Source organism: Mytilus galloprovincialis, chromosome 5 (assembly GCF_965363235.1).
Source record: "Mytilus galloprovincialis chromosome 5, xbMytGall1.hap1.1, whole genome shotgun sequence".
In the NCBI taxonomy this organism is placed as follows: Eukaryota; Metazoa; Mollusca; class Bivalvia; order Mytilida; family Mytilidae; genus Mytilus; species Mytilus galloprovincialis.
The window spans coordinates 79,374,459-79,398,822 of NC_134842.1; the positions used below are offsets into that span (position 1 = coordinate 79,374,459).

Sequence of the window (24,364 nt, forward strand, 5' to 3'; positions counted from 1 at the left end):
AACAATATATACATATTGTTATTTTGCCATTTTTTGGCCAGCTGAAAAAAAAGTAAAATCACAAAAATACTGAACTCAGAGAAAAATCCAATCGGAAAGTCCATAATCACATGGCAAAAAACACATAAAAAACGAATGGACAAGAACTGTCATATTCCTGACTTGGTACAGGCATTTTCAAATGTAGAAAATGGTGGATTGAACTTGGTTTTATAGCGCTAAACCTCTCACTTATACAACAGCTAAAGGATGCCTCCGGGTGCAGGAGTTTCTCGCTGCATTGAAGACCCATTGGTGGCCTTCTGCTGTTGTCTGCTCTATGGTTGGGTTGTTGTCTCTTTGACACATTCCCCATTTCCATTTTCAATTTTATATTATTTGATCAAAAGAGAAATCAATTCTAGGTTATTGGATTTTCAAATATTTTGGCCCTGAGAATCACTGAAGAGACATTGATTGTGGAAATGCGCATCTGGTGCAGAATAATTGGTACCCTTATAATGTTATTATAACTTCAAACAAATACTAAGGCCAATTAAATTCATTTAAAAATATTTTTACATCCTTCATTTTTGCATAAAGTTACAGACTTTCTAAATGAAGAAAGTGCTTCTCCATCTTACATGTTTACTGGCATCCAAAAGTGTGGACTATAGCAAAGCTTATAAAATTCTTGGTATTTAATTTTGGTGTTTGAAATAGAATAATTCAGTTCAATTATCTTGACATTATAAGTGTTTTTTTAAATGAAAAAGTTTTACACAGGCAATTGGCGAACTTCATCATGTTCATGGTTGTATTGTAGATACTGAACCAGATTTCAATATGGCACACTGGGATATGATGAATAATTAAGATTCTCTGAAGGCAAATAACAAATATCAAGATTGAATGAAACAAACTAAGTCAATTATACAATTAAATTACAAAATAATGAAATAATGATGTATAGGGGGATTATTTTCAAGGGTGTAAAATTTCGCGATTAAGAGGCAAAAAAGTATACAAAAATTTTTGGCGGTATTTATTTTGGTAAATCCTTAAATCCCAATTTAATATTTTGGTGGATACTGAAATTGTTGCATATAAAATATTGAAAAATTGAAAAGCAAATTAAAATGATTTGTTTACCTAAATGACATCTAATTAATTGATCTGGACCTGAACTTTGATGTATTAACTGTAAATGAGGTTATAAAATTATCAAGAAGGTATGCATTTATTTTTATGGAATTTATTATCACGATTTTCTTTTATCCGCCAAAATAAGCGAAAATAAACAACCTGCAAAAATAAGCCCTTATACGGTTATACTTAATATGTGTAACCATAGTAACAAGATATACCTCTGTATCCTGGTCCATTATATCGACTGCATTACCAGTTTCATCTGTTAGCATCACATCTACTTTCTCATTGTTCTGATCAACAAAACTTGGTTCATACTTGTCACCATCATCATCATCTTCTTCTACTTCATCTGATCCCATGGAATTTTCATCATCTATTTTTTCATCACTTATATCATCATCATCATCTTCTTGGTTATCGAAATCTATCATTTTATCCTCTTCCTTCACATCGTCGCGATGAGAGTCAAACTCACAAAGTTCATCTCTCTTTTCTGTTTTGATAACTTCACTTTCACCAAAGTCAATCAGTTTGTCATTTTCTACATATTCTTCTTTTCCGTTCGACTTTTCAGTGAAAAAATCATCGGTACTGAAAACATCTGAGTCGTTTGCTTTTGACGACGTGAAATCGGTAGGGGCATCAAATTCAGACATCCTTAACGAATCGTCCATGGAAGCTGCATTTGTGTATGGTTTGTTAGACTTTGTTATTGCTATCAAGGTGGCATCAGAACACATCTAAAATTAGAACAAAAATATTGATAATAGGTTCTATTTGTATGATTTTATAAAAATCGGCAAACATTTGTAAAATATAAATAATTTCAAGCATGAGAATAGTAAGTCAGTTGCAAAAAACTTCAATATTTTATGAAATTATAGAATATCTAAAAATGTGTGACTTAGTTACATGACTTATACTAATAAATACTCATCAATGTAAATATATATATATTATCATGATACTGAGGGAAAAAAGGAATATAGTGTATCAAATCAAAACACAAAATATGTATATATATATATATGTAAGTTTTATCTAAACATGTAAATAATTATATAGAGGGTCAACATTCAAACTGTTATTTACTGTTACATGTAAGTTTCGGTAGGAATAAAAACATTCATATAAAAACAACACAAAAGTCATATGTATATATAACTGACTAAAATCTAAAATTCTATTTCAAAGCAGATATATTTTGGTCATATCTTCTGCAAGACGTTTAATCATTCAGTAATTCATGCATAAAATGCTTACATCATTGACTAAAATAGAAATAATTAGGGATCATGTAACACCATCATAAATATGTCATGAAAAAACGCTTAAAAAGCATGCAACAAAGGACTAATTCAGATATCCTAGATAGCAGGGGATTAAAATTGCATTCAATTTTTTTTCAAGACATACATGTAAGAGATTTGCAGATTTTATTGAGTATCCAAATTACTTTATTGTTAAGTAATTCTTTGTCTTAGTGCTAGAAAGGAAAGGCCAAAATTGCACTTTTCTCCCACTAGATATGAAAGAGGGTAGGATTGGGTCCTGATCCCGAATTCCCAGGCTTAAAAACATGAAATCCCGAAATCCCAGGCTTAAAAACACGAAATGCCGAGGTCCCAAAATTCAAAAACAAGAATTCCCAGATCCTGAAAGGGTCAATCCCGAAATCCGGAGCTTTAAAACACCCAATCCTGGAGTCCTAATAAAGGTCCTATCCCCCCTCAGATATGATATACCCTGAGAATTTGGATGTTTTTCCTGTTGCTCAGTTGTTTTCTTTTTTTTGCCTTGTCATTGACCATTTTCTTCAACTCATTTTGTTTTTATTATTCTGCCTCTTTCATCATTTGTTCATTATACCCAGTGTGTATTTTCTCATGTTTTCTTCAGCTTATGATTTTTTTGTTGTCTTTTTGGTATTTTCTATTGCTTTTTCTGTTAAATCTTTTGATAATATTGAGTGTTCAGTGTAAATCATTTGACCCAAAAATGTCAATTTTTTTTTTAAATTACTGTGGTTAACAATTTTCATGGATTCCATCAGTACTAATAAAACTTGCATTTTCATGGAGATTTGATTTTGTGGTTTCCGGAAATTCTGCATGTAAGCCTAAATAAATTTATAATGCATTTTTTTTTTAAAACATTTGAATTAATGGTTTCAAAAGTATCCACAAAATCAATGAAAAAAGGTGTTCCACGAATAAAAATGAATCCACTGTAACAGTAGCATTTGTTCTCCCCAGACATTTCATTTAGCATCCTGGTAATTAAGCAAGGGAAATTGAAATACTATCTTGTTTCTAAAAATTATAGCCTCACATCCATAATATAATCTATAAGAAAACCACTTCAGATAGCATCACATTTTATCAATATAGAATCACATTACCATGATGCTAAAAGGTCCAGGGGAGAACACTGAGCCAGTAAACACAAATTAATATTTTCAAAATGTCTTATTTCCCCTTGTATATAATATATATATGCAACAAGAAAGGGCATTGATTTGTACATTATTCCTTGAGATGGTGATTTATTAACAACAATTAAAATCTATAAAACATAGATAAACAAACCTCTGGTAGATTGTCAAAATCAACGAGATCATCAATATCATCGTCATTTTCATCGGACAGACCAGTCAACAAGTCCTCGAAACTCTTCTCTATTTTCTATTACAATTATTTAAAAAAACAAAACAAAAATGGTTAAAGTCTGTGCCCACTGTATATTTGTTGGATTTGCATGTTTTTTGTTAAATTCAGTGTCCCAATGTTTTGAATCAAGGACAAAAAATTTATTCTAGGATTCTGAGATGTTAACTCTTTCATTTTAGGACAAATTGATGCATGGAAAGTTCACCTTTCCTATTTAATAACAGTTTGTAAATTTTTTTATTAATTGAGATGCCTGCAGAAAGGATTCTACACATACCGCATATAGATATAAGAATATGCGCTATGAGTGCCTACTCTTTTTATTTTTTTTAAACATGTCACTTTTTTTTTTTAAAGCTAACAATATATATTAATGGACATGTTGGGTATCTTTCCATCAGACAGAAATCTAAGAAAGACCTTAATATGTGTTTATGTGTTGTTGGATTGTAGTTCTATTGCAACAGAATCAACATAATTTATTTCTAAATTTTAATAAATCTACTGTTAATGATCATAAAAGTTAACTGTTTCCTCATAATTAAGCCAAACAAAATAAACTTCTGTTAAAAAGATTAACCTTCCATGCATCAACAATAAATTTGAACGACCCAAATAAAAAAAAAATACCATCCCCCCTTTTTTCCCCCCAAGCTGTAGTATACAATAAGCAAGCTTAAAAAGATCTTATATTGTACAATTCTTAATGCATAATATAAGTTTCATGCTATCTAAGCATTCTATTGTCAAAATGAGTTTCAAAATATTATATGCAAACCAAACAAATTCAGGTCTATACAAATATATACAAAGGTAAAAAGTGATTTGTTAGATTTGTAGGCAAATATACAAGTAAAACAAACTCTATTATGACAATTACATGTTAAACATAAATATATAATTATATACACAACCCTTGACAAGACTTCACTTGTAAAACTAATGTTCAATATTTACTTTTTAAATATTGCAACCAACTGATGAAAATTTAGGTTAAAGATATTGTTGTGTTAAGTGAGGAATTAAAGTACATAGTATGGGCTTTCAATGATCATTGCTAAAGGCCGTACAGTGACCTATAGCGTTATTTTTTTGTGTTATTTTGTCTCTTATGGAGAGTTGTCTCATTGGCAATCATACCACATCTTCTTTTTTATATTATTCAATACAAAAAAAAAGTTGCAAAACTTCAGTTTCAAAAATCTTTATATATATTTAACACAGAATGGTTGAGGATGTAGTCACTTTTGAGTGATTTTTTACAGTGAATGTTGGTCATTGCGAGTGAACACTCTGTATATAATATATACTCCATGTACTATGGAAATTTAGAAAATGAAAGAGTAGTAAATCAAAATACATGTATTATTAACATTAATATTTACTAGATTTCCTTGAGTATATATGTAGTCATTGAATTCAATCTGCTTCCAAGTATACATGATAACTTAAACTTACAATTAACTAAACCAAGCTGTAATTGAATGATCAATTGAAATTTCTAAGGTTTGCATTTTGTATAACCTATATACATGATATGTAAATATTCAATAAGAATTGATCACAAGAAAAATGGTTTATGTTGTAATAGGACTGCATTCAATGACATTGAATTATATCTATATACTTTGTTTTAATCTTATTTCAAAAAGACACAAAAGTATAAACTTCCTAACTGTAAACTGATAACACTAAATAAATCATGTAAATTTAAAACATGTAAATTTACATCTTGAAAAATGAGTTTGTTTTGTTATTGTACATCTTGAAAAATGAGTCTGTTTTGTTATTAAGTGTACAAACAGCCTTGACATTAGTCCCTCTACTTTTTAAATTGATTTACAAATGTTTCAACACATGTGAATGTGGCTTAAATATTTATGTGGAATTTTCTATCTTTTTTCTCCTCCTTAATTTAATTTGGGCTGAAACATGGTGTATAATATATCTGAGCCTTTAGATTTTTGTATATTTTGATGAATACATGTGTGTGTGTTTTCATTTGGTAATCTTATTTTAGTTAAATTTTAACCACTTTAAATTATGTACTGAAAGTGTCAATGACTGTCCAAAAGCGTGTCCAGTTATAAAAACAAGAGAATTTATAAAAACAACTGAGGCATTAGTATAAATTCCACTTCATTAATTCACCGTTTCATAATCTAATGCATCCTGGGTAATATTTCCAAAAACCGTACACCAAAATGTTGTGATTGGTTTACAATGTGATAAACAATGGAAACTCAACCAATGATGTAACGTTATTTTCATTTTGGTGTACGAACAATGAGATTACCCATAGTCCTTTAGATTCTGAAAAGGCTAATTGACATACAGGGAAAAAATGAAGAAAAAAAAACACTCTTAACAATTACAAAAACACTTCAGTCCATAGAATTACCCTATTTTTAGTGAGCGTTGATCGTTCTTGCGCCATGTCTTCTTCCTGGAATATTTCCTCTAAGATCGGGTTATTGTCTGTCAATATATCATCTAGATCATTCGACCTTGAACTCTGACCTGCAGTCAATAGCGGTGGTTTAGTCTTTCTTTTAGGAAAATTCTGTAATGAAAAAAAGATGATATATTGTTGGTGTTTGAATGTCAGTTTTAAAAGCAACTTTTTGGCTATTTGAAGGCAGCCAATTTTACTGATGGAGGATTTATAGCCAGAGTGCACAGAGAATACAACCAACATTAGATAGGAAAACTGACAATCCTATATATAAAGTCAATTAAGATTGAAGTCAAGTGCACCTGCAGGGGTTCGAACTCACAACTTCAGAGTTGACTCACAGGCTAGTGATCACAGTAGAACTACTAAGACCTAACTAGGCAACCGAGGCCTCTATAATAAAAGATGACAATAAACAGCAAACTTGTTGAAAATAGAAATTAGAAATTTTAGGCACAATAAAATTTCCAATAAAACTTTACATAGATATTTTGCTGAGCAATATTAAAATTGGGCAAGTAGCATTGTTGTATAAACACATGACTTTTTTTGTATTACTTTTATTTTGGACTAAATCATAAATCTTTATCTCCAAAAATAGGTATTTTTTTAAGAGAAATATCAAAAGACTACAATTAAAAGTACATTTTTACTTTAGCTTACCGCTTCTCCATTGATAAAACAAATAATTAATCTGTGAAATATTTGTGTGGTGACATGGTGTGCAAGATGTTACATTAATATTGACTGAATTCATACCATTAGAGCATTGTATATCAAAGAAGCTGATTTGTAGTTCAAATGAGCCTTTTGTTTTACTAGTAGATCATAAGAGTTTAGTATGTGGCTAGTCTAATAAAAATAATTATAAAAGAATATTCACTTAACTCATTATATGAAAAAGAATTGATCATAACTTGATACAAATTTTAAATCATCATTTAAATAAATTTGATGTATTTTCTGTTTGGCTAACAGTTATTTCATTTTTCGCTATGATTATACATAAATGCAAATAATTTTAAAAGCTTCAGCAGTCTTATTTCAATGTGGGTGCCATCATGTGTGCAAGGTTGTGAGATTGGTTCCCATCAAGTGTGGAGGGTTGTATGGTTTTCTGCTTCTTGCTTAAAGTACCAAGCATAAATAAGACTGGTCTGTGTCAATATAATATCTGACTGTGTAAAAGACAAATTGTCTTCCATTAGATTGAAGTTAACTGAACATAATTTGAAAAATTTACTTTTCTACATTGGATAGAGGTATAGGGGGAGGGTTGAGATCTCACAAACATGTTTAACCCCGCCGCATTTTTGCGCCTGTCCCAAGTCAGGGGCCTCTGGCCTTTGTTAGTCTTGTATTATTTTAATTTTAGTTTTTTGTGTACAATTTGGAAATTAGTATGGCGTTCATTATCACTGAACTAGTATATATTTGTTTAGGGGCCAGCTGAAGGACGCCTCCGGGTGCGGGAATTTCTCGCTACATTGAAGACCTGTTGGTGACCTTCTGCTGTTGTTTTTTTCTGTGGTCGGGTTGTTGTCTCTTTGGCACATTCCCCATTTCCATTCTCAATTTTATAATAAGTGAACTACAAAAGGTTTTGTGTGTTTATCTAGTACAATTAAAGTAGGGTGAAGTTGTTAAAATGTTATTGCCCTCATGCAATTTACAAATAATTTGAAGGCCTTATGGTGACCTTTAGTGGCTAACCTAGTCTACGTTATTTGGTCTCTGATGGAGAGTTGTCTCTTTGGCAATCATAACCGTCTTCTTAAACTTGCAATGGAAAAATGAAAGGTAATAAAATAATACCAGGGGTGATTTAGCCTTAAAATAAAATTAACTTAAAATCATTAAAATTTATCTGAACATGCATTCCACCTCTCATAAAACCTGTCATTTTCATACATGTCTTAAAACTGATACTCATGTTATAAATCAAATATTTTTAACTCGTGTTATAAATCAAATATTTTTTTAAGAAAATAGTACAAGTAGGAAAAAATCAGAAATCAGCTAAATAACTCATGAAATAAACCCTCACAGTAACACAAAAGGAAAAACATCTTAAGTAAAATTATTACAATTTTTTAATTTTTTTTTTAAAACAAGATTTAAATATTACATGAAATTCAAATAACAATTACATGTATTTCAGATAACCCACCTTCAATCTGAATCTTAGGACCATTACTATATATATCACAAAATGTATTTGTTGATTGTTTTCCTTAAATCTTTCTTCAAGATGGAAAACATCATAACGTGTATCAGATTTATGTTAAAAATTATCATATTTTATTATGCAATATAAAGACAGGTGGGAAAATTATTGACATGATTTGTGAAAAGCCTGAGGAAAGACTAAGCTTGCACTAGTTTTATCTTATCACCTTGATTTTGCTTATGATTTTACTACAAGCTAAGAAAAGAAGTAGGAGTCCAATAATATTCATTCAAAGTCATTATTAAATCCTGAATGAAGCATATATTTGTAAACTGTGAATTAAAATGCAAAACAGCTGATTCTTAACAATTTCCATAATCAAAGTGCATTTCTCAAATAAGTGGTTGATACACTTTACAATTTCAAAGATCTTATAAAATAATGTGCATTGATCCATTTTCAAAATTTTGTACAAAATTATACAATGCAAGAGCTGCATGTGGTGTACCGGAATTGGATAGATATCCAGGTAAAGGAAGAAGCTAATTAATGCAAAACTGTAGCAATATTAGGTACAGGCATATCCTCTACACAGATGGGAACTTCAGTGACAATAAGTTATGGTCCTTGTGGATTAAAAAATATTTCAAGAAGGACCTGGTACTTAAATTTTGTAGATTTTGTTGCTTATTGAAAAACAAAAATTTTATTTCAACAACATACAAATATTCCTATTGACTTATATTAGTTAGTAAAAACCATGCATTGTCATAAGTCACAAAAGTATATATACAAATCTTGAAAAATACAATTTGAAGGAGAAGACACTCAATCAGACATGTCTATAATATTTTACAAATACGTTTTGTTTTTTTCTGAGGGAACACTATCTGGTGTCCTTAGGATGCCTACTTGAATAGCGAAAATGACATATTGCCTAGACATAATTTGTGGTAGAGTGTTAGATTTGTCAGGTGGTCAGGTAGGTAATTACTAGACATAATTTGTGGTAGAGTGTTAGATTTGTCAGTAATAGTCAAGTAAGTAATTACTAGACATAATTTGTGGTCAAGTGTTAGACTTGTCAGGTGGTCAGGTAGGTAATTAAACGACCCATTAACTGTACATTATCAACAATTACAAGATTACACACCTCCATGTCCATGATCAGCCTGATTGATTTTAGATTATTATCTCCCATTTATAGATAACACGACTAAGTGCACAATGTATGTACTCCCGTTATATAATACAAATTAAAGGGTCAACTTTATACATGCAAGTCTACATTCACACAAAAACCAAATAAATAATACTAATGATAATTTCAAGCTCTGCAGTATAATTGCAGGATCTCTTCATGTTAAAACTTAAACTGTAATAATATTCAACTTAATATTTGACTCTATCTCAAGTTCACCAACATTTCAAATCCCACAAAAAAAAAATATTGTCTGCATGAGGAAATTGCATAAAACTACAAGTGAACATTACACAATAAAAACTCGAACATTTATTTCTTTGAAATAATTAGGTATTTTGCAAAAAGATATTAAGGAAAGATGAAAATTAAGGTCACTCAGTTAAACAGCAAATTTAACCCCTTATTTTTTATAATTTTGTGCTTGAACATGAGGAATAAAGCGTTTTTTTAGGTATCTTCCCAGCTTTTAAAGTAAGACTAATTCTACAAAATTCACATCTTTACATTATTCTACTCTTTTCCTTCAATTTTCAATTAAGTCATCTCTTTTTTGTCTGAAAATCTGCAATATTAGCTTTTTGTGTCTAGATCTTATAACATGTATTATAACTCAACACACATAATTTATTCAAAATTCTCATTTAAAGTTTTACGACATTAAAAAAGTTCCCATCTTTTTCAATTTTATATGCCAATAATTTTTCTGTTGTAAATAGTTCAGGGTTAAAGATCTAACAAAGATCTATCTTGTAAATTATTTCAAAGGACAAAGATAATCTTATTTCTTTATCATGTTTAACAGTTCTTTATTGAACTTTAATCTTTTCTTTTTACAAATAAAAACCCCACTTGAAAACTATACATCAGTATTTGTAAATCTTTTCACAAACATATAAACAATATATGTGTTACAAAGCTCTGAGACCCTTGAACATTCAACCTTATATATCATGTATATAGTATAGTCACAATAACATCTAGGTGAGGCCAAAATGAAATACAGAATTTGGAAATGGAGCTCTGCGTCTAAACTATCACAATCCCTTGTTGCACCTTGAATATTTAAATATAGATGCATATTGCACTTTTACCAAAAATAAATTTCACTTTTCAAAGAATCAAATACAGTGCAAGCTGAGACTAGAGTGCGTCTAAAATAAAATATTATATGTAGAAAATATGTTAAAAACTATCACATTCCCTTTTTTGCATTTTGAACACCAAACAAATAAGCTACACATGTGTTTCCCAATAAACAAACAAAAAACAAAACACAGCTGAGTTTTCAAAGAATGAAGTGCAAAATGTACAGTGAAATCAATTACAACTTATTTTCTCAATCTTTAAGCAACTTAGGAAATTAATGAATGTCACTCCTAATCTTATTTTAACTTTGTCTGAGTACAAAATGCTTACCAAATTATAATTTTCAATCAAACTGTTAAAACTGTCATGACCGTTTGATCTTTCCCATCATAAAATATTTACAGATATAATGAATATAAAAAATTATGTCATTCAAGTTCAAAATGACTTCATACTTTTTTTCAATATTTTTCTAAGTAATATACTTTTCAAATTTTAATTTACATTAAAATTACACAATTTAAAATACACTAACAGGATAATTACCTCTACAGATGATTATACACAAAACTTTCTTAGGTACCTTACATACCACAACACAATAATCAGTTCGATCAATACTTTGAGTAATCTATTTGAAAAATAACATAATTTACCTTGAAAGACTAGGATGACATCACAACCAATTTAAAACTAACAGGACAATAGGGAAATCCTTATCACAGCTTCTGGTTAAGCTTTAAATCTCATTTGAAAATTTGTAAAAATATTGAAAGATCTAACGCTATAGCTGGTTATCAATAAATATACAGTTTCAACCATGAAAGTTTAAATATAGATCAGACTTATTAAAAATTTAAATGCATGTACTTATATGAATGTATTACCTTGAAATATATTAATCAATATTTCATATAACCTTATAAGGGTATCTAACGGTAATTTCCAGCAGAGTCTTTAAGTGCACACAGGCAATAGTCTTTATTTCAAGCTTGCAAATACAGAAACTTGCGAAATTATTCAATTACAGTGGAGGATCCAGGGGACGTTCCTGGTATGGAGCCCCCACCCCTCCTTTTTAGTTTAGGAATGCATTTGAATGGGAACATAGAGTTGGAAACCCCACTCTTTTATAAATGGCTGGATCTGCTCCTAAAATGTGTATTTTCCCGATTTTATTATGTTCTATACAGAAACATCAACCTCTAAACGTGTTAAAAATGTAAACCTTTAGAATTTATGAGGCTGCTGAAATTTCCACACTATATCAATCATTAAAAAAATTCCACATCATCATTTTTATAGTTAAATTCACATAATAATACCTCTATACATCTCTGCTAACCATTAAATTTCAATAAAATTGAATAAACCAAATTAAGTTGTCATTCAATTTAAATTTTCCCAGATTTCTTACCTAACGTCCCACGATATGTACTATATATCCTTACACTATATGATACAACATCTGATTATTAAAAGTAAAAATCAGGATAAAATTAATCTCCTATCATACATGTACATCTGTCAATTATCTAGGTTAAAATTAGTGTATACTCAATTTGAAACAGAGCTGAAAAATGCCAATTATTTTATTAATGGTGTAATGATAGGTAATACTGGCTATATACCTTTAATTGTAGGTACGAATCAACTATACGTTTGCTTGTCTCGTCAAACAATTCCCACTATAGTTTGTATGTCCTTTAAAAAAATCCTTGACGGAAAATCTTCTTTCAATTTAAAACAATGACGTTTTTTACTATTGAGCCAAATTGTATGGAAGACACGTGGAAATGGTGATTAAAAATCCTCCATGAATTTTATAATCTGACTTTAGAATTTAAAAAAATACAATTTTCCTGATTAGGATTACATGGACACTTAAATTAGTTTTTGGGTGAAAGTACAATATATATGTCAATGAATGGTTACAGATGAGCTGCTACTATAGATAGATATTTTAAGCTTGAATATGATACAGGTGAAAAATTTAGATGAAATATATAAGGTTGTTGATTACATCATAAGATATTCAAAACTGAACAAATATATCAGACCTAACATAGATGCGATTAAACCACAGTTATAAATACATCAGATATATGTCAAATCTATTCATCTCTCTATTAAATAATATGATCACGATAGCTATTGGTTAATTTTCCATTAAAAATATTATATGACAGGGTATTTTTTTTATTATTCAAATAAATGAAAAGTGTGGGGTATAATTCTGATGTCTCAGCTGCTGATTCCTGCTATGTACAAAAGGATTGAAGCAGCCCCTTTAATATATGCTGTTTCAGGACCCAAATACTGAGCATAAGATATCTTTCATAGCTTCAATTATAAATTGAGATTACATGTTTAAGCTTTCCATTATTCCAAAATACTTATAACGTACCAATCTGATTCCAGTATTAAATTAATAGTTGTAGCTTCTATCATAAAGAAAATTGAACTTCAAATGATATGAAAAAAAAAACTGTTGGTGGCCCATGAAACAATACCTTTTACAATTAAATCAGATAATGTTTTTAGCAAATTGTACATCATGTTAAATGTACATTAAAAATTCATACATTAAATGTTATCTGTATGTAATCTTAATGTACATATACAGTAGAAAACATTTTAATGCTATTAACTATCAAATATAACAGGTACAAGGACATGATATATACAACAATTTACTAAGAATTATGTTAGGTAATAAATTTCCTCTCACAATACAACTTACATTTTTAAATAATAAAGTAATTTATAATATATCAAAATATTCAACAGCTTTTTTTGTTTTTAAATTACATAAAATATGTATACAGGAGTAACATCTGCTGTTAAATATGCATAAATTAGACTATAAGCATGATAAGTACACTAGCATACTTATATCTGTGTCATATGGTCTCTTGAGGAAAGTGTCTCAATTTGGCAATCATACCACTGCTTCTTTTTTATATCATACTAGAACACACCCGTGATATCGCGGGTCCGTGACTGATATATAACTATATATGCGTATGCCTTATTTTAGTATTGGTATTGTCATCTGATAAAGTCATGCCGATTATAACATGTATAAGGTGCACAGTTTTCTCTGATTTCAAAATCTTTCTGTTTGAACCCGTCGACCTACAATCTCTCAATTATTGGTAATATTAATAGTTTGGAAAACAAAAGAGCCTGAAATGGAGTATTTTTTACTCAACAATATACAGCAAAATTCTAAATACACTGTTTGGTGGTGCGCCTGTCAGATGCGGAACGTACAGATAAGGTAATAGGTAACAGGTGAATATACTATTGGTATTGGTATTGGTGTCGGACTCGATCCGGAACTTCTTAATTATTGGCAATATTAATTACGTGGAAAACAAACGGGCCTAAAGTGGTGTAATTTTTTATCAACACCATTGTACTATATTAGTTATATATAAGGTTGAATTCTTTGATTCATCGTTTTTACGTGATGACAGCTGACAAATTGGACCTCGTAATTTTAGTATTTATATAGATATTTCAGGAATAACAGTAACTGATCATGAAGATTAAAATTGCCACCATCAATTAAGAATTTGAGGGTTGCAAACACAGAAATAATTCTATTTTACATTGTTCAAATACAATTTTGTTAAATCACTTAAAATTAAACATCTTAAATATATATATATATGTACACAGCCATGTATCAACATCACTGCTGGTGATCCGATGGATAAATCTGTTGTAGAGTTGTCACTGGCTCAGACTTTCTTATAAATATAATTATTTTCTGTGACTGTATCTAACATTAATACGGCTACAGTGCAGGCGATTTGGTGTCACAGTAGCATGGGTTCGAATCCCGGCGAGGGAAGAACTAAAAATATGTGAAAGCAAATTTACAGATCTAACATTGTTGGGTTTATGTTTAGACGAGTTGTATATATATAGATATATATACCGTAAACGTTGACAGAAATTGAGCATCATTGCTAGACAATTAAAATCAGTGCTTTCATCAAGCCTAATGATTGCATTAATATTTAGACCTTTGACTTTTTCATTATATCAATTCATAGCAGCACACATTGTTTGTCTCTAAATTCTTGAAATTGTTTTTTGACAAAGAGTTATCTCTGCTTTGTATGATAATATAGGGTTCTAAATTAAAGACATATAATATATAAGGATATAATGGATATGCAATCTATTATGCAAGGAAATCTATCTTTTCTAAAGTGGAGAGTTCCAAGATCTATTGAACCAAGAACAATTATCAGCTGTGTCCAAGATAACTTGCACATTTAGCATGTTTAGGACTATCTTTGGTTGCACTCACTATTTGGCACAATGATATTTTTTAAATATATGTATCCAATATCAAATTTGAATTGATATGGCAAAATCAATGTTTTGCTTATTAAATACCCAGGAAAATATTCAAATCTAATAAGATAGGAGGTGCATAGCTATGACCTAATACAAGAGTGAATACAATATTTTTCATTGGAATTGAGTCAATTGTTTTGGACAGTTTGCCAATACAAATGCAACACAGGTCAACCTTTTTTTTTTTATCTTTTTCTAAAAATATAGAATGCTTTGAAAATTGAAACCAAGGAAAAATGTAATTGGTAAAATTACAATAATTCTGAGTAGATACTTATAAAACTGTTGGAGTTTAATTGAAATAAAATCTCTTGTTAAGGAGGAGTAACATTACTACAAAGTGTGGATGAAAAAATTGACAAAAATATCATATCCCTAATACAGCTACATTAGTTGTGGTTGGGGATAAATATCTATATTGGTCAACTATTCAAACAGTTCCACAATAAATGTGAAAATCTATATGATTTTGTTAAATATAAAAAAGAAGATGTGGTATGATTGCCAATGAAACAACTATCCACAAAAGACCAAAATGACACAGACATTAACAACTATGGGTCACCGTACGGCCTTCAACAATGAGCAAAGCCCATACCGCATAGTCAGCTATAATAGGCCCCGATAAGACAATGTAAAACAATTCAAGCGAGAAAACTAACGGCCTTATTTATGTAAAAAAATGAACGAAAAAAAATATGTAACACATAAACAAACGACAACCACTGAATTACAGGCTCCTGTTGATAATAGGATCATTGTTAGCAGTATACAGACATAACAAACATGCAAAACTCTAAATAGACCAGATTATGCAGTACACTACTGAAAATTTTATATGCATTTTTTTTGTACCAAGAATCAATTCAAACATTTATAAAAAAACATTTTGGTTAATTGATATAATCATTTCAAATTATGATCATTTAAAAAGTTGTCAAAGGTTTTGCATTGATAATATCCCTATAAACATATTTCAACATGCAATGAATTCCAACTATGTTAAACTGAGCTAAATGTTTAAAGTTAAAAACATAAGAAACTTGTGAAATCATTAAAAGACATTATATAAACATTTTATAATTCAGTTTTCACTGAAAGGAATTTAAATATTGCCATTTGACTTTAGTACAATGTAGTAAGACCCTATAATTTTCATGTTTTAAATTTCATATCATTTATCAAGAATAAAATTCTGTTGACAGCTAAATAACAGTAAATTAGGTGAGAGACTTGGTATGTTGAAATGTTATCAATTTCCTAAATTCCACGATTATTTGATCCTATTATTCCCCTTCAATAACGGTCGATATTATCTGTATTCAGATAATTGTCAATCGTTTTGTTATCATTTTAATTCAAAACATTTTAATTCAGGTTATATTCCTTACTTTTACTACCTAGTTCTTATTTTGTGTTTTCTTAAGCTAGTATTTGTACATATTGTACGATAATATCAACAACAATGTTGATAAATGCCAAAAGACAATTGACCTAAAGTTGTTTATATCCTTGTCTCTATTCTCGTAGCTGTAGTTGACCATTTGAGACTCTCAACAGGTAGTCAAGGTCGTTAATACCTCCCTAGAAGTATAGGGTAGGTATGGAACCTTATACATTAGCTATCATATCACATATATCTCCTTATTATGCCCCACTTATGATAGAAGAGGTGCCCCACCTACGATAGTAGAAAGGCATTATGTTTTCTGGTCTGTGCGTTCGTGCATCTGTCCTTCCGTTTATCTGTCCATCTGTTCGTTCGTTCGTCTGTCCCACTTCAGGTTAAAGTTTTTGGTCGAGGTAGTTTTTGATTAAGTTGAAGTCCAATCAATCTGAAACTTAGTATACATGTTTCTTATGATATGATCTTTCTAATTTTAATGCCAAATTAGAGTTCTGACCCCAATTTCATATTCTTGTATAGTTTTAATGTGAGCTGGGATAAACATAATGAATCGGTTCCATGTGCTGTGCATAGTTGTTTGTATCTATTTTTTTCACAGATGAGTCATGTGTTTAATGATGGTTGCTATGGTCAGTTGTACTGTCCTGTACAGAAAATTTGGTGATTCCTGCAATCTATTTCATGCTTTTTACCTGTATGCTTTAAATAACTTATTGATTGACAGGCTAGAAATAGGTAACACTAAATGCCCCCATTTCAGAGGCGGATTTAGAGGGGGGCCCAGGCCCCCCCTTTTTGGGAAAAAATTTGGTTGCTTATATAGGGAATCACTGAAGCGTGACTGGATGCGGACCCCCTCTTAGGTCAGTCAGTGGGGCCCCACTTATGAAAATTTCTGGATCCGCCACTGCATTTAATAAGTTGGCCCAACACAAAAATCCATGTCCAAAATATGCTAAAAACACTGAATTACAGCTAATATTCCCGCACTGTGGAACAATTATTTTGGTGCCCATGCAGTTTTTACACTTCTCAAAAGCAGTGCTGAGCATTAAAAAAAATATATAAACAAGCAATGATGAGAATCACAACTCCATAATTCCCTTTTCAGTTTGCATGTAACTTAAATTCCCCTAAGGTGATAAAATTACCCAAATTATCACAGTGGGACAAGCCATATATTGTAACACAGTGAAGAGGTATATATTTTAACCTGAAGGTCATGTGTTCCTAATGGTCAATTCACACCAGTGTATCAAAACCTTTGATTGCGTAACGCTTATACATGTACATGCTTATTACATTACCTGACTTATGTCTCCCTTCTCCATCTTCATTTGAAAAATTTATTAATTAAGCAAAACATATTTTATGTGCAAAAGAGATATTTTGTTTAGGACATTGCTATAAAATATTGAAGTTTATCAACAATGATAACTTCTTCCCTTTGATCTTAAAAGTTTTTGACATGACTTGATACTCAAAAATATTAGACAATGACGTCATGTATTTATTTGTGCAGCAACATCATTTGCTCACATGAATTTGTGCAGCAACATTATTTTCTAACATGAATTTGTGCAGCAACATCTTTGCTCACATGTATTTGTGCAGCAACATCTTTGCTCACATGTATTTGTGCAGCAACATCTTTGCTCACATGTATTTGTGCAGCAACATCATATACTAACATGAATTTGTGCAGCAACATCATTTGCTTGCATGTATTTGTGCAGCAACATCATTTGCTCACATTTATTTGTGCAGCAACATCTTTGCTCACATGTATGTGCGCAGCAACATCATTTGCTCACATGGATTTGTGCAGCAACATCTTTGCTCACATGTATTTGTGCAGCAACATCATATACTAACATGAATTTGTGCAGCAACATCATTTGCTTGCATGTATTTGTGCAGCAACATCATTTGCTCACATTTATTTGTGCAGCAACATCTTTGCTCACATGTATGTGCGCAGCAACATCATTTGCTCACATGGATTTGTGCAGCAACATCTTTGCTCACATGTATTTGTGCAGCAACATCATTTGCTAACATGAATTTGTGCAGTAACATCATTTGCTCGCATGTATTTGTGCAGTAACATCATTTGCTCGCATGTATTTGTGCAGCAACATCATTTGCTCACATGTATTTGTGCAGCAACATCATTTGCTCACATGTATTTGTGCAGCAACATCATTTGCTCACATGTATTTGAGAGCAACATCATTTGCTCACATGTATTTTTGCAGCAACATCTTTGCTCACATGTATTTGTGCAGCAACATCATTTGCTCACATGGATTTGTGCAGCAACATCTTTGCTCACATGAATTTGTGCAGCAACATCTTTGCTCACGTGTATTTGTGCAGCAAAATCATTTGTTCACATGAATTTGTGCAGCAACATCATTTGCTCACATGGATTTGTGCAGCAACATCTTTGCTCACATGTATTTGTGCAGCAACATCATTTGCTCACATGGATTTGTGAAGCAACATCATTTGCTCACATGAATTTGTGCAGCAACATCTTTGCTCACATGTATTTGTGCAGCAACATCATTTGCTCACATGAATTTGTGCAGCAACATCATTTGCTCACATGAATTTGTGCAGCAACATTATTTGCTCAAGTGCATCCACATCATTTCATAAATAAAATGCATGTGACCTCATTCTTACAAGTCTTACAACGGAACAACTATCACAATATTTTGTACACTTAAAAGTCCTAAACTATTAAAATTTTTAATTTAACTTGATATTCTCAACCAAAAAAACATACAGTTTAAAAGACAAATTGCCAATAAAAAGAATAATGGAATTTTATTTATTTATACTGACTTGGTCTGTGATTTCATCAGCTCGAATATCAGTTTGCCCTAACCATTGCTAACGGGCTCCCTTGATATTCATGCATGCAAATAAAGTTAGTATCAAAACAAAAATATCATTGTTCTATATATATATCTTTAACTGCTTTTGTAATTGTTATGAGTACAATAAAGTGAGGGTATTCCAACAATAAGCAAACCAACAACACAGATCAATCAAAATAGACATTTAGAAGTCTCCATGTGACCTTGTCTCCATGTGACCTTCAGATATCACAGTGTCAGGATTGGAATAATTAATCATGCATTGATATCAATTGGCCGTTTCAGAATCTAAAGCATCATGGGTAATTTCATTGTTCGTACCCCAAAGTGAAAATAACGTTACGTCATTGGTTGAATTCCATTGTTTATAACGTTTAAACCAATCAAAACGCTTTGGTGTACGCTTTTGAAAATATTACCCAGGATGCATTAGATTCTGAAACGGCGAATTGGTCAATAATAATGAAAATGGCAATAATTAAAACGCATGCACACATTTCGGATTTAACAGTATGGCATATACTTCAGTTTTGATGCAAAATTTACTTTTCATGGATGCATTCTATTCCAACTATTATCATTAAAACATGTATTTTAGACTGCAATCCACTTACTTTGAATATTCATTTACATGTATCTCCTTTCTTGATCAACAATTTACTAGATTTACAATATTCCTTTCGAAAATAAAAGTTTTCTTAATCCAGTCAAACAAATAAAAAGATGAATTGAGTTTTCAACAGCTTTTACAAAACCACTTTTATTAACATTATCACATTTACATATCAGAACAATTACTTTGTAATAAACGTCCAGTGTGTCCAGTTTATACTCCAGGACAATTCTATTTATAACTTTGATATAATAATAAATATGTGATCAGGAGCGTGACATTGTTTGTAAATTGTCTTATTATAAAAATACTCTACATGTATAAACTTATATCATAACATAACAGGATATAAATGTCAAGTACGAAAGTAAAGGATAAGAATACCACAGTAAACCAACTTATTTTTGGCGGATACTTTATTTTGCTTGAAGTTCCTTCTATGCTATATTGCAGCAATTTAATTCTGTGATTTTCAAATTGACTTGATGTAGTTAAATAAGGAAGCATCGTAGTTGAACATGTTCACGACGATTTATATTTGCATTATTTTTCTACTTGTGACAGTCTTCACGCTGAGTGGCAGCCCAGGCTAGTGAAATTGCTCTAGGGCCTGCAGGCCAACAGAATCTAACTAAAAATTTTCAAAAATTAAGCCTCGGGCCTGTAGATTTAATAGTTCATCGTGAAGACTGTTGTGATAGTAGCAAAAGTAAATCACTCACGAGAATTAGTTGGTTTACAGTATACTATAGAAGGTACCAATAATAAAGGCTCAAACATACATGAAATACTTCAACTTCTGAATTTCAAAAAGTTTTAGGACATTTTACTTTTCTTTATATTATCTTTAAAAAATAACACATTTTCTGTAAAATTATCATGATTATCATGAAAATGATTTTTCTATTTAATTTTCTTTTAAAAATAGATGATTTATTTATTCTGTATGTGGGGCATTTCAATCTGTAATCAGTATTTTGTCACCTTATTTTGTTTTTTCTCTATTCATTATTTTATGGCCATCTAGACGCACATGCACTTGTTTGAACTTTTGTCAAGATTGATACCTTTTTAAAAAATAATTTATAAAAAAGAGTTCATCGTCACCTTCTTTGTAACCTTGAAAACGACCCATGTTATCAAATACAACATCTAGATCACTTAAATATATTAAATTATATTGAAAAATCCTAAAATTTTAATTTATAATAATGTTCAGGATGTAGGTTTATATTTCCAGGAAGAAATACCAGGTAGCTATCATCATGATCATAAATGGTATTTAATTCATTTTTTTTACCTCAATTTTAAAACACTTATAAGATGCAGGTGTTATGTTACAGATTACTCATAAACAATTTAGCTGAATCATCAAAATAATCAATATTTCAATTTCACTCCTTTCCTGGAAAAGATCTTTAAACATTGTTAAAAAGATCAACTTTCATGACTTTTCATAAATAAAAGCTTTTGACACTTTAGTGCACTCTTAACTTGCATATTTATTGATATTTATGTACATGTATTACATGAAGATGTTAGGTACCAAATGTTTATATAGCAGCAATCCAGCAATAAGTACAAAACAAATCTAGACAAGTGATTTTGACAATTTAAGACCATATTAAGATTACAAATACAAAACAATGTGTATTCTCTACTACAATTGTAAGATAAGATTAGGAGGGGGGAGGGGGCTAGCATTATCAAAAGTTTTTAAGTTTTATTTGTAAACAAATTTTATGCCTTAATTATATATGAACATGATGAACATGATGAATGTCCACAAGAGGGGTCCTACTAATAGGCCCTTAACACCCCCATCCCCCCTCCAATCCCTCTGACTTGGAAATGTTGCAAGGATACCTTTCAGTAATAGATGTGGAAGTATTTTTATTCAGTGAGGTAGATATTGCTAATCTAAAGAATTATGGAAAAGCATTGTTCCACCTGAGGTTTTTCAAATTTGTGGTTTTATACATGTACCATCAAAATATAAGAGGTTTATAAAGTCTAATAACCTATTTTCTTAACCTTGAAATCAACAATTAGGATCTGGTTCCCCTAAATAAATTCTGTTGACAGTACTTGAGTACTAGTACTGCACAATTGTGACAACCATGACAATATAAATGTGTATTAGAATCAATAGCAAAATATTAAGTAAATATATAAGTATTTTAAACTTACCTTAAACTGTTATGTTATTTGACATCGAAAAATTGTTCTTTACCTGTAAAACAGTCAAATAAGACAGGTAAATGTTGACACCTTTAATAGCTGTGGGAAACAGCTGATTGAAACCCACATGTTTTACATCTATGAATCATGTAAGGTAGTATCAAAGAAAATTAAAACATCTTATATATTATCAGTTAACAGTTGTAATGTAATTAACATTTTCTGCTAATTAGAAATGTTACATGCAGAATTGGATTTAGCCGTCAATCACTGAAATTGTAACATGGGGGTGTTATTTCACTAGCATGTTTTATATATCTATAATACTAAAATTACGAGGTCCAATTTGTTAGCCGTCATCACGTAAAAACGACGAATCACAGAATTCAACTTTGTATATAACTAATATAGTACAAAGGTGTAGATTAAAAATTACACCACTCCAGGCCCTTTTGTTTTCCACGTAATTAATATTGCCAATAATTAAGAAGTTCCGGGTCGAGTCCGCTACCGATACCAATAGTATATTCACCTGTTACCTATTACCTTATCTGTACGTTCCGCATCTGACAGGCGCACCACCAAACGTTGTATTCAGGATTAATATGCTATACACACGGGTCATAACCACAGGGTTGACACTACTAAATTGTCAAATTGTTACCGATGGTAGTATTTTAATCAGTAAGACTTTCTAAGATAACAATACGAATACTAAAAATCTGGACTAAAAATAAGGCGTATAGGTACAGTTTTCAATTTGTTAGTGGGCATGACGTAAAACAGCGAAGCAAAGAATTCAACTTTATTTATAACTTATATAGGACAATGCTGTTGATTAAAAAATACTCCTTTTTAGGACCTTTTGTTTTCCAAATTATTAATATTATTGTTTCAGTTCGACGGGTTCAAACAGAAAGACTTGAAAGCAGAGAAATACTGTGTATCTTATAATCGGCATGACTTTATCAGATGACAATACTAATACTAAAAGAAGGCTTGCGCATAGTTATATACTTTAATTCAGTCACGGACCCGTGATATCACAGGTTTGTTCTAGTATGTATATATACATATAGAAAAAAACACAACACCAATATCTTTTCATTTGTACATATATATGTATATATATATGTACAAATGAAAAGATATTGGTGTTGTGTTTTTTTACTTTAACATGACTTTATTAAGGGACGACATAAAAAAAATCAATGAAGGATAAAAAACTTGATTCAAATAGTTTGGGGTAGGGGGTCAAATTGCTGCAAGTTTTGTATAAATTGACATCGATTTTACATGTATCCTTATTGGTCAATCAATTTTTCCCAAATTAAGTTAATAGGGGGGTAGGGGGGTCAGTGAAAAAACTATATGAATTAAGTTTTTTTATCCTCCATTGAAATTTTGATGTCGTCCCTAAGAAGATTTGCTATTCAATTTCCTATCATTTTAGTACTTTAAACCGGGATCCATGTAATTGTCAATGAGACAGCAACCTACATACAATGACATACAGACCATGACAAGTAATAGGTATAGGATATCCTTATTTTACAACAATGGACACAGGCTCACACAAAATGCATTGTTGTAAAAATAAAACTATGACTCCATGACATGGAAATTAAATAATCAATTGGATTGATTGATTTTTGTTTGCTTGTTTAACGTCCAGTGGCAAATTTTTAAGCATATATTCAGGAAGGATAATGAAGAAATTAGCAATCAATACTGTGCTACTGTTACAGTGTTATCACAAGAATGATTTTAAATAGCACCATTATGACCATTTGACTTAAATTAGCACTGTTTTCTGAAAAGATGTATAAAAATAATAGCCCTACATTTATATTTACATGCAATTCTCAATTCTATTCATATAGCATGTGATATCATGGTAAATAATATAGCACATGATATAATGTTGCTATAACATGTATAATGCCATTAAGAGAACACCTAAATGTACACAATACAATTGCATACGTTCTGTAAGGACTAGAAGTTAAAACAAGACATTCAGACTGCTTCATTAATGACCAACACAAGCATGACAAGGGTAGGGATCCACCAGGAGAATATTTCCCCCTATTCAGATATGATGTGGTTTATGGGTGTTTCTCCTTTTAAATATATATAAGACCGCTGTTTTTATTTCTGTTTGAATGGTTTAACACTAGTA

The 24,364-nt window shown here is 30.7% G+C and overlaps 1 protein-coding gene across 10 annotated transcripts in view; it reads right to left on the reverse strand.

Annotated features, from left to right (window-relative positions):
- LOC143076456 (uncharacterized) overlaps window positions 1-24,364 on the reverse strand; it is a 56,124-nt gene that overhangs the window by 26,229 nt on the left and 5,531 nt on the right. For 4 of the 10 annotated variants that reach the window (XM_076252237.1, XM_076252239.1, XM_076252235.1 and 1 more), the window contains exons 1-4: window positions 8,426-8,464; window positions 6,202-6,363; window positions 3,720-3,815; window positions 1,347-1,871 (exon numbers count right to left, since the gene is read on the reverse strand). In XM_076252237.1, the coding sequence (XP_076108352.1) occupies window positions 1,347-1,871; window positions 3,720-3,815; window positions 6,202-6,363; window positions 8,426-8,449 (807 nt within the window). In that variant the 5' untranslated portion in view covers window positions 8,450-8,464. Of the gene's footprint in view, window positions 1-1,346; window positions 1,872-3,719; window positions 3,816-6,201; window positions 6,364-8,425; window positions 8,465-11,261; window positions 11,330-11,371; window positions 11,511-20,002; window positions 20,123-22,191; window positions 22,235-24,364 lie in introns of those variants that run through there. The other 6 variants (XM_076252241.1, XM_076252242.1, XM_076252245.1 and 3 more) reach the window with 5 other exon arrangements.